Source organism: Trematomus bernacchii, unplaced genomic scaffold (genome assembly GCF_902827165.1).
Source record: "Trematomus bernacchii unplaced genomic scaffold, fTreBer1.1, whole genome shotgun sequence".
Lineage (NCBI taxonomy): Eukaryota > Metazoa > Chordata > Actinopteri > Perciformes > Nototheniidae > Trematomus > Trematomus bernacchii.
In genome coordinates, this window is record NW_022987840.1 from 1,325,937 (window position 1) to 1,338,359 (window position 12,423).

The following is a 12,423-nucleotide window of genomic DNA, read 5'->3' on the forward strand; positions in this document are numbered from 1 at the left end:
AGAAGACAGCAGAAAGAGAAGCTGAGACTTTTTTTCTGAAAGAGAACAATTCCTGACAAGTTATTCCTTCAGCTGCCATTCTCCTATCACTTGTCAAAGCACAGAAGCAATACAATCTGGAAGTGAGAGAAAGGTGTGCCATGAGGTCTTGTTTCATTGTCAGGGAAACATCTGAGAGACTGTGACAGGTTTCTTATAATGATCTTGTTCTGCTTAGAAGGCTATCACAGGGATGTGCGTAGCTTCATCAAAAAGGCGCTGCTTGCATCTTTGTTTCCCATCATTCAAACCTTCCTTCAGCACAATGGTGATAATGATAAATTCACCACAGTGGCGCTTTTGTTTATTGAGTGATTGATGTAGGAAAATATGATCTGCTCCATATGAGATAATCAAGTATCAGTTACATAAAAATAGCAGAATGCAATCTTTCAGCACATTCACACAGCAAGGAGGCCATTACATGCTGATTAAGCTTCAACAGTGATTGCCACTTCATTCTTGGGCGTGGAGAATGTATTTCAATCAATTGCACTCCTGTACATTTGACTTCATCTTCACAAGAACTCTATTAGCAATATAGGAACATCCCTGGATAAGGAATAATGATCTTTAAATGCATTTATCCTGGTAAGATATACTTTACTTTGGCAGTTTTATCACTTCTTTGAATAATTTAAAAGTGAAATGGACTATATGTTGTGTTAAGTTTGGTAGAGATTTTCTACACATTTTTGCACTATATTTTTTACAACTTCTATCAATCGTTTTATTATGGTAAGTAGATATGGTAATTCGGGTTGAAGGAAATTATTGTAATCACTGTGAAAAGAAGAATTACGTAGTTAAAGACACCATGGTCACCAATTAAATGCCCTTGACTTCCTCCCTAAGAGATTTCACAAAATATAATCATGCTTTTCTACTTTTTCATCTGATAGAAAACAGTCATAACTCACATTAACACAAGAGGTCCTTTATAGGAAGAGAGTTTATTTAAGCTTGTGAACAAGTGACCAATGCTTTTGTTTTTCTGGTAATAAACTCTCTATTTTAGGCCGAATAACAGTATGAGCAGTCAGGAGCAGCTAGCCTGATCCGAGCATATGTGGCTGAAAATGTTATGATCCCCACACATGGTGGAGACTAATCTAGGCCGAATATAAGATGCTCCACAGCTTGGAGCAAAACATAATAAATCCCCTGCTGTCCCTGACATGAAATATACATGACTGTCATTTGTGTTCAATTGGAAGCAACTTTTTCTGCAACTATACTTTCTTGCATTAGCATACACACCACCCACATCAAAACAAAAACTCCCACAACAAACAAACAAACACAGTCAACTCGCTGCTCCCTTTCAAAGCATCCATATCTTTCTTTATGAGGTGCAGCACGGACAGCAGAGCAGAGTGTCTTGTCACAGTCTTCAAAGCTCACCCAGCACCCTCCCACCCACCCACCCACCCATCCTCGTTTCTTGTGGAGGGAACAACTTCAAAGGGTGGCAGAGAAAATGAAAGGGGACACTTTTCATTAGGCCCTGGCTTGAAACTTACCGGGGGTCTTGGAACTCTCTGAACCAGCCACTGCTCCTTGATATGCTGAATCGCAGGTCGGCAGAGCGGCAGAGCAGGACGGGTTGGAGAAAGGCAGCCAGGGTCAGAGATTGTGACAGAAACAGAGACGTTGTAAAGTGAAAGAGAGAGACACAGCATGACAAATCTAACCTGGCAATGGCACATTCATGCAAGTCACATCGAATATTCCCTTTAACCTATTTTTAACAACCTGAAGTAAGAAAGTGAAATATAGATGACAAGGAGAAGATATGAAGTGCATCATTAAAGCTTTCACAATCTAATTGATCTACAACATTAGGGAACTTCACATTCATTATTGTGTATATTTCCCAACTCTAATGATGTACATGTTTTCCTATACAGTATGTCACCACTACACCCACTGTCCTCATTATAATTCATAATGCAAGAGTTGTGCAATGATATCTGTTTTTCTCATCATTATGGTCTGGTGTTGATTTTCATCCAAATATGAAATGCATATAGAAAAACAAGAGTAATGAGGATGGGTTAAAAGTGAAAATAGTATTCGAATGAAAAGTTATTCCCTTTGGGCTCCCCCCCAAAAAAGAAAAAGAAAATCTGACTTGAGCAATGACAAGATTTAATGTATTAGGAGGCTGGAGATATGGATATGTGGTTAAAATGTGGCCCTGGCGGTGTCAGCACCCCGAGGGCATAAATGAAATGAATGTCTGCACCCTTGCAAAATAAAGTTAAAAAATTGAAATGCTAATATTATAGCCTGACAAATGTTGGTTTTCCAAGGCTGAAACAATATAATAATGCAATTTGAAATATTAAAAATCTAATAACAAAATATCAGTAGTTAAACCAATAGCATCAAACATTCCTGATAATAACCTTTGATTATGAGGTTAGAGAGATGTTGCCAAGCTGTGTAATGAGCAGTAGGCTATATTGTACAATATAAAAATAAACTTGTCAGTTTCTTGTTATATATCGACCGAATATATACTTACAATATTAATATATTTTTCCAATTGATCTGATGGGCTTTATAATGAGGCCTTGGCATGCAGTCAATGCCTCAGGAGCTGCAGTTGTTGAAGGCTAATAAAATAACACCATTTTATGTTTGCACAAATCACAATGAAGAGACGCGCCCATAGAACATCATTTGTAAACTGTTTAGCTGAGGAGGAGAAAGAGACAGATTCTGACACATCTCCTTTCATTATCACTTATTATAGGCAGTAGAATTAAATATAAGGCATCTGGTGTGTGAAGTAACGCATAGCATCACATACAAATGCTATTGTATCTTGGAAATGAAACCTTGTGTCTCAATGAGATTTTAAACCTGTATAAATAAAGGCTAAATAAAAAAAAAAAAAATTGTCATCACCATCTGACTCACATAAAGCTTTTATTGTTATCCATAATATAAAAATCAAGCAGGTATTTCATACAAATACTTTGGTGTAACGATAGACCATCTGCTATCTTGAAAAGACCATATTCAATATGTCTGCAGAAGGAAAACCTTAACATTCCTTTCTTGTATTATAGTACTACATGGCAAGTGTTTTTCCACCACAAATGAAAATATGCTCACAGATTGAGACCACAACCAAGTCCTTAACATTGAATGAGAATTGTTACCATCAAATCAGAGAAACAGGGCTCAACGAAGTTTAGACTAAAGCATTAAAATCAATAATGGAGGTTAATTTCAGATCAGTTGTAGACTTGTAGGCTTATATTAAGGGGTCTTTGACATTGTCTCATGATGATTGTAATCCTATGTTACTCTCCTCATGTAATGTTTGTAGGATTCTCCTTATTTTTGTCTTATTTTGTTTTTTTCCCTCACTTGTTCTAGTATCATTTAGCCTCATAGCCATGGATGTATAAGCTCATAGCCCATTCAAAACATTAAGATCGTCCGCCATCTTTAAAAACGGAAGGTTGCGTTTAGTTGCCTAGCAACAGCTTAACCACCTGCCAAACTAGGGGGCGTGGCTTCGGATCACAAGTGTGATGCTAAGGCTAGTTTACTAAGCGGCTAATTAAAACATGTTAGCTAGCTAAATAACTTCCAAAATCTGATTTTGTTAACCAATATAGCTGCATTTTTTTCTCGAAGGTCAAAGTCTACACTTACAGAAGTTGACGCAAATATGGGAACATTCAGGCCCAAGTGGAGTGCTAATTAATGGAATCAGTGGACATGCTGCCCAAAGAAGCTAACGCATCTGCGGCTACTGAAGTTGATGTCGGACAGGTGCTGCTACCTTTCCATAGCCCCCCCCAGACTGCACCATGGATATGTTATACTTACAGCATCCATCGGATTGTTTATTCAGAACTTTTAAGCCCTCACTTGAAGTAATGGACAATGTCTGGATGGAATAAAAGCCACTTTCAAGACACATTCTGCATTTGTTTCTGCAGTTTTGATACAACATCCAGGAGCGTCAGAAACAGCTGATGGCCTGTGAGAGACCTTACCTGCAAGATCAGAAAACTCCTGACATCCTGAGAGGCTTCAACTCCAACACTGGCTGACTTCAACTAATGGTGAGTGAGCTGTTTTCATTTATTTGTTCAAACTGGCATTGGTTGTGTGTAACATCGCGCAGAGTAAACTGAATCCCTCTGATTTCAGATTTCCGTCAGCATGTTATCCTCAGTGGTGTTGCATTTTGGACGACAGTGAGCAGCTCCACTGTGAGAGGACGTGTGTTTTGCTCTCTGATCTATTTTGCTGCTGGGCTGTGTTCCGTCATTTGGTTTGTGGCTTGGTGAGAGCTCTTGATCTTCTTGCTGTTTGGTTATTCCTTCATGTTCAACAGCCTCTAAGCTTTTCTGTAAACCTTGTTGACCTGCTTTTATCCTGTCACTGTTTGTTTAAATCATATGTAATGCAATGATAAGGTTGTGTAACACATTTAGTTTGACATTAAGTAAAGTGACATCAACTATAACATGTTTGAGATATGTTTGGTTTGATATTTGTGGATAGGATACTATTATTTATAGATCTATACTTCCATGCAAGTTGCACTATTGTTATTCAGGTTATTTTGTTCTTAAACAATGACCATTATTTATTTATAGAATAAGACTGATAGTCAGCCCATAAATTACATATCATTCTACAGTTAAATCCTTAGAGTTGTTTTTTTAATCCAGATTTTTCCATCAACATTTTATCTGATTAGGTACCATACTATTGACAATTTAATAAATAGGAAAACAATATTGTAAATGCAACATAATATAATAATTTTGTATTATTCATTATGTATAAAAAGTAAAGCTTGTTGTCTGTGTTATGCATGATTGTTTATCATGCCTATACAACAAAGACATTATTGGGCTGCTTATCATTTTATTTATCTTTGTTAAAGTTACTTATACTGACTAGTGCATGCTTTTCAGGCAATGGTGTGTGTGTGTGCACCAAGTATTGAAAACCTGCATTGTGTAAATCCTGCTGTATTAATTCCCTTGGGACTGGTTATACAGCCAATAGGTGCTTTCACACCGGAGTACTTTTCCCAGGAATAGTTCCGATAGCTCCTGGGATTTTGCGTTCACACCAAAAAGATCTGGAACTAGAACTTTTTTTTGCAAACCTTTTCACCCCTTTTTAGTCCCTGCTAGAGAGCAGGGACTTTCCTGGGAGAAAAAGGTTCCTATTCCTGATTGGCTGGGCGAATTGCAAACCACACCCCGTAAAACTCTGAAAAGTTTTTGTGAACCCGCCATTTTATTTGCTCGCATTAGCATTATTAGCATTAGCCCAGCGCACCAACGGAGAGAGACTAACTTATGGCAACTCGCACATGCGCAATGCGGATCGGGCAGTGACAGCGGCCTGCCAGTAAACCCAAAGCAGAAGAAGAAGAAGTGACGTCAGCGGCTCCCTCAGGGACTTATTCCGGTGTGAACGCGATTTACTAGATAGTTCCAGGAAATAAAAGTTCCGGGGGAAAGTTCTGGGAACTATTCCTGGGAAAAGTAGGTGTGAAAGCGCCTTTTGATTTTTAAGCTTCTCTGATGATTTATTCAACTGATATCCCCTCTAATGGCGCGTTTCCACTACAGCCCGCAGCCCGGTTTAAGAGGGCTGTGACGTCAGCGGCCCGTCTTTGGTTGCGTTTCCACTTGGCCTAGTACCGGCCGGCGGGTCCTAATTCACAGTTTTTCTGGCCTCATAAAATCGCGGGGCCAGGGCCAGAGGCAACGAGGCTGAGTCGGGCTGAGTATGCTAAACTAGAGAGAGCGTCGCTGGCAAGGGGGCAACAACTACAACAAGATGGACATATTTGACCGTGATTTAATTGTAATACACGTTTCAAAATGATGCCGAAGTAACAACATACTGATACCGGTTAGTAAAAACCATGAATTAATGCTTTGTCAAGTCTGCAGACAGACGGCAGGGGAAAAACCTTTTAAAATGCTTGTTTTCTAAATGGAGATTGGCTAAGCTAACGCAGTATATGCCCCGACCGTCCACACTCACAACAACGGCCTATACAGACATAAATAAAGCAGCGACTGTATTCACCATGACACAGGCAGTCTGTGGTTTGTACTTGTTTAACTGTTGTCTAGTTTCTGAACATATATGAGGAGCTGTGAGCTCTGAGTGCTAACAGCTAACGGCTGTGTTGTTTTTCTGGGGTCCTCTGAAGATCACGTCACGGCTCCGCCTACACTGCGTTACTATAGATACTGCCCCAGTTCCTAAACTGTAATGGAAATGCGCCATAAAGTGAGCCAGTCCTAACGAGGCCCAGCCATACCGAGCGGGGCCGAGCGAGGCCGTGTAGTGGAAACGCGACATAAGTGTCTCAGTGACCCATAACCATTGTATAGCCTGTCTGGATAACTCTTGTGTTTCACTAATTGAATTGTATCCCTATCTTTGTACCAGCCAAAAGGGTTTTCCAGCAGGGTGGAGCTGATACGAAATCTGAAACTACTCACAGTTCACAACAAGTGTTCCAAATGTCATCGCTTCCCCCAGGGGACTCTTGGCCACCACTTTATACTTTCCAGCATCATCAGGAGAGCACCTAAGGATTTAGACATTTATGTAACAGCAAACACTGCAATAAAAGTGTATCTGCAGTGTTACAAATCTGTGCTTGTATTGCACTTGTGGCATACTTAACTCTGTTGTGATGGCGGTTAAATGAATCCCGCAAAGACAACATAAAGAAAAAAGGATGCAGTGCCTTACGACCAGACCACACACTAATTGACTCTTCATTCTTTGAAATCAGGGTTATGGAGCAGACTTACACCAGCATTCAATTCTCAGGTTGACAGCCAAGTTTTATCTCATAACACCACCATTTCCTAATCTTACCCATACGTTTCTTGAATTATTAATTTAATCTTAAATTAATTATTTGGAGAGGTCACGCAAGCCACACATGCCTCGTCTTACTCACCCATGCTTCATACTCATTCTACAGCTTTCTGCACAGACATTTTCATCCTTAATTAGCGATTTGAGGCAGTGACCTACCTTCTGATCTCCAGTGAGTTTACACCAAATTTTTGCTGAAGACTGTAGTTCCATGGTTGGTCAGACATCCTCAGTGGCCAACCATCCTTAAACCTGAGGTAGGAAGTTAGAAATAGCTAAGAGAGTGTATTATTTTTGAATATCAAAGGAGTAGTTAATAATGGGCTTTGTTAATATAGTTTCTGATCTTACCAAATGATTAGTTATGGACATCTTTCACTAATCAAATGTGAGTTTGCTGAGTCTATTCTGTCTTGTGCGTGGCAGCCTTTTGCAGCTCATTGGGCTTGATAGGTCCCATATGGGATGGTTAAGCCCACAAGCTTCAGGTTATCTACATCTCAGCTTAGATTCATGAATACTTGGCACGCTCAGTCTATTCATCAACTAGTCTCACAGCAGCTTGAGTATCAAGGTTGACAGTTTGGCTCGTTGCCTGAATTAACACAGGTGATTTCATATTAATGCAGAGGGCGATATTCAGGGTTCAGAATTGTAGTGTCATGACTTTGAATTATGCAAGCAACTCATAGACTTTGAGTTTGACACTTTATATTGATAACTTGCAGGTGTTTAACCTAAGCTTTTCCATCAATAGTCAAAAACCCAAATATATTACATTTGCAATGATATCAAGCAACACCAAATGGTTACAATGAAGAAGTGAGGAATTACTGGTTATCTACTGAATTAGTTGTACATTTTTTAGTTGATTTACTGATCTAATACAGAGTTAAAGTAAGAAGTCCTATACATTTTTTATAGTTGTTCCCTGAAAGCTATTACTTTCGGCCATGTCACTTTTTCTGCTCTAACCGTATCTAACCAAGCGTGAAACTAAATTATACTGACTCCAGTTCGCATTACGACCCGAGCAGTAGCCTTTAATATAAACTGCTGGAAAAGGAAATCCCCATAGGCCAATAGAGGCCAACATAATATAGTCCAGTACAGCAGCAGAGACAAAAGTTCTCACCAGGTGACCTTTGGGGGCGGGCAGCCCTGGACGATACAGGACAGGGTGACGGTCATGCCCTCCCACACAGTGTGGGCCCTCAGGGGGACCGCAAAGTCTGGGGCCCTCTGACTCAGACGCTCCAGGTACCTCAAGTGGGCCTTGTTTTGTGCCTGGAGCCCAGATAGACACAAATAAATAGAAGATTTTGCATATGAGTGAAACATAATGTGCTGCTACTCTAAAGTAAACTTTATTTTCCAAAGCCAGCATTCAAATGCCTAGCAACGTATTAAAATGGACTGAGAAAAACACTAACACAAAAAGTAACTTTTTGCATAATGTGAAGCTGGAGAAAAAAGAACTCGTAAACAAGAAGTGAAAATTGCATATATTTATCAACCGACCACTAAACAAATATTATATTGTTTATCTGTGATACATCAAAGTTGAATAAACTAGGTCACTACTAGATTTAACCACTCACCACTCTGTAACCTGTCTTAAAGAAATGGAGACTGTTTGTATGTTCATAGGCAAAGTCTAAATACATATTCCTCTTTAGTAATAGGAAATGAAACCTGAACCATGTTCATTTAAGCGTATTCTTCCTCATTCGTTTACAACACATTTTAGATCACGTGTGACAAATCAGACTCAAGAATCAGACTGAGCCAATGTTAATAAACTCAGCTAATACTCTTCTCCACTGCAGTGAAACCAAACAATGCTTATTAATTGAGCAGGTTTAATAACACGATGAATAGGTAATATTGTGTTGACAAAGCTAAGTACAAAGCAGTCCTTGTTACAGGTTATTCCTGAGACCAACACTCGACTTTTACCTGCTTGCGAAGTGCCATGGTGTCAACGCGTTTGCGTAACACTCGCTGGTTCCTGATCACATCCAGCTCCACCTTCTCAGCCTCGTTCCCAAACATGGTCCACTTATCTCTCCGATACCCCTTATTAGCAGCCAGAGTTTCCTTCAGGATTTCCCTGGTGGAACACGGCACAATATATATTCAGGAGTATTTATTTTCTGTTTAATGCAAGCAGAACTCAGATTGTTCCAGACTTGATGCTAATACAACACAATTCAAACTACAAATTCAGTTTGGTGGACATTTTTATTTTCAGGTGCACGACATGTTACACTAAATCTTGAGGTGAAGTAATTGGCTTCAGTTAAAAATAAGGCTGTCCAAATAATTCACACCTCCATTAGACGAGGTGACAAGAGTGGAGACAGCAATTCAGACAAATTATTGAACAAGGTTTAAAAGAACCTAGATCGACCTCTGAGAAAAACAAACCAGCAATTTAACATTGATTTATTTTGTCATGGAAACCTTTTCTCCCCGTCTCAGTCCATTTGCAGACAAATGCTAGTTTTATGATACTTGGCAGTCTGTATTAGAAGGCTCAGTGATGAGGAGAGGGGTTGTTTGCTGCTCCATTTAAGCCTACGTGTCATTTCATATGAGCACCATCCTCACACACGTCTCAAAGTTGGAAAGTTAGAGTGGAATATGAAGCCCTGCTGCCACTGCTGATTCACATCACTGTGAAGAGGCGTGTGGCTGGTACTCTAAAAGTGATGTGTGCCTCTCCAGGATTCCCTCAGGTGTGGACAGTTAACATTTCTGCTGTGTCGCCACATGTGTCACATCCTTGACATTCTCTTTCATCAAGTTGGTGACATGATGATAGTCTATTCACGCAGTAGAAACTATGGTAGTCATCCTTTGCATTGATAGCAAGGTGGCATATTAAGTAGGGCATTTGTCATAACTCTGGACTGTGGTTCAAGGCGTGATTTTGATTTACGTCTTAGTTATATTGGGATTGTTAGGCTACACAGCTCTACTGCTGTTGAAGCTGTGCTCTGAGCTGAATGAGAAGGCTGTCAAACAAAAGCAGAAGGCCCTCTGGTAGTCTTTAATATATACACATGTCTGTAGCTGTGAATATATATCCATATGTATATGGCATCGCACATTCTCTGGTGTACACGCAACAGTTTATCCACATGCATGATGTGTATACGCTTTCCAACACACAATAATGAATTTGGTCTGCCTTTTTTAAATGCAGCATTTTAATACTCCTTGCTCTCTCTTTGCCTGAGGGGTGCGTATCCCAAAGCATCTTTTGGTTGACATTCCCCAGGGCTTAATTATTTGAACATGTACTTCACACACACATTGCCACAACAAACAGAGAGAGAATCTTAAATATTCACACACTCTGAGCTTCGAGGGCCACTAGAGCATGAATGGCCCTACAAATGCTTGCAGTAATTCAACGGTGCACAAAGGGCATGAATAAATATGCAAATTAATATGTGCATGCATGCTTAGATGCATATGCAGACAAGTGCTAGCCCACACACTCTCATACTCTCGGGGGCTCAGAAACATGATTTTGACTTTTTCTGCCACGGGCTCATTTAGTAAAGTGTGTGCCTGTCAGTATTTTTAATCTCTGTGAGCTCAGAGATTTTAAGCCTTGGGGGAATGAACTGCTGGAACACATCAAGTCAGTGGGTATGAGAGGGTTTAATTATTGCTCCAAATGGAAATTTTAATATTGCGTATTGGTGCGAACAACAGCAAAAAATCTCCTGCCAAGACAAAATAGGCACGCATGAGTCAGCTGCTTAATTTACATGTTACCCCCTTACCTCAAGGAGATGATGGAAGAGAAACCATTATGTGAGTCGTATAGTAATGTGTGATTGGAGCCCCACTTCCTAACACAGAAAGATCTAGCGCATTCATTTCCACACAAATCAAAACAAATGTCCTGCTCCACCATCTTCCAACACTCAGGCCTTTCCAGCGTGCCAATCCACGAGAGCTTCTTCCTTCCGTCTTTCCGCTCTTATCCTGGGAGGAGTCAATCATGTCGAGCATTACTACATCTCCAGCCTCCGGTCTAAAATATCCATCCACACAATGTTTGTCTCCGAGTGGGATAAGATTTGTGAAGAATAGATGGAGAAATTGCACTTCAGAGGTAATCGTCCTTGCTATAGTTAAAGAGGTAGATGGTGGACAAATCTGAAGGTGACACAAGTGGAATGATGAGATGGAGGGTTGTGGTGTTGGCATGGAAGATGGCACCTAATAAGATGCAGAATTGGCAAGTCCACTTCGCCACAGCTGAGGCTCATCACTGTCAGATGTGTTTTTGTCTTTCAAGAGGATTGCTCCCTCAATAACTTCCTGACTTCTCCCTCCTTGGCAACTTCTTCTCCTTTAATACATTGTGACCTCTGTCTGGCCCTCTATTTACTCTTGCCAGCCAAAGCATCATTTTAAGGCTTAAAGGAAAAATATATCTATTTTTTTTTAGCGTAGATGACACAGTCTACATCAGAGATGTCAAATCTCTTTTGAGAGTTTAATCTATTTCCGAACGGATTAGAGAACGGGAAAGAGGCGACCATTAAGCCCCTAAATGTCAAGGTGCTGCTGAGTCCCAACACGGATAGACTACGTGACCCAGACAGGACAAGGTGCTCCTAGAAAAAGGATTTTGGTAAATCAAATCGTGTCACAGGAGGCACAAATCCCCTCATTTCCTGTTCTCAGTGACCTAAACCTCACTTTTCTGGGACTTATTTTTAGATATATGAAATCCCCCCCCATGACAACTGAGCGGTAATCCTGTCCTCACAACATGATCATAAGAAACCCTAAAAAATTAAAGATGGCTAATACGAGTTGTCAACTAAATCCTCTCAGAATCTGGTTCACTAATAAGTTAAAGACTTTCTGTAGTTGGCAGCAAATGAAGTCCAGCTACGAGCCACATGCAGATTGGGTTGGTTCATTTTTCAGCTGATACCTCTGTGGGTAAAAACATCTGATTTATATTTCCAATGTTATACTATTTATTATTATTTTGAGAGTTCAATCGAGTTGACTGTTTTAGCAATTTAATCCTGGGGCTGCATCTTACATATATGTCATTAGTGAACTACTTTCTTGATACATTTTTTATACAATTGGTCTGTTTAATGTAAAAAAAAAGGAAAACTACAGTCAATAATGTCTTCAAACCTTTTCATTCTGTGGCCAACACAAAAAAAACCAAATATATTCTATTTGTTCATGCATAATAATCTTTTATCTAATCGGATGTGTGGCTCTTTCCATTAAAGAAAATACAAAAGCTCCTTCAGTAGGACTCAATAGTTATGGCGTATTGGCTTCAAGACACCCGTGAGACAGCGAATGATAGGAGACGTCCCCAGCTGGCCTTTCACAGGCGGGGATGAGTGAAGAAATGCTTCTGATTTCAACTGTTTATCAAGACTCTCTGAAGGCAAAGGAACGCATGTGCTGTCAATGGCTTGCAGG

The 12,423-nt window shown here is 40.0% G+C and overlaps 1 protein-coding gene across 1 annotated transcript in view; it reads right to left on the minus strand.

The window, feature by feature from the left end:
- Positions 1–12,423, minus strand: part of myom3 (myomesin 3) — a 55,407-nt gene that overhangs the window by 36,551 nt on the left and 6,433 nt on the right. The window contains 6 exon segments of the mRNA XM_034112712.1: positions 464–466; positions 1,563–1,607; positions 6,552–6,640; positions 7,099–7,191; positions 8,075–8,226; positions 8,893–9,052. Coding sequence (XP_033968603.1) covers positions 464–466; positions 1,563–1,607; positions 6,552–6,640; positions 7,099–7,191; positions 8,075–8,226; positions 8,893–9,052 — 542 coding nt within the window.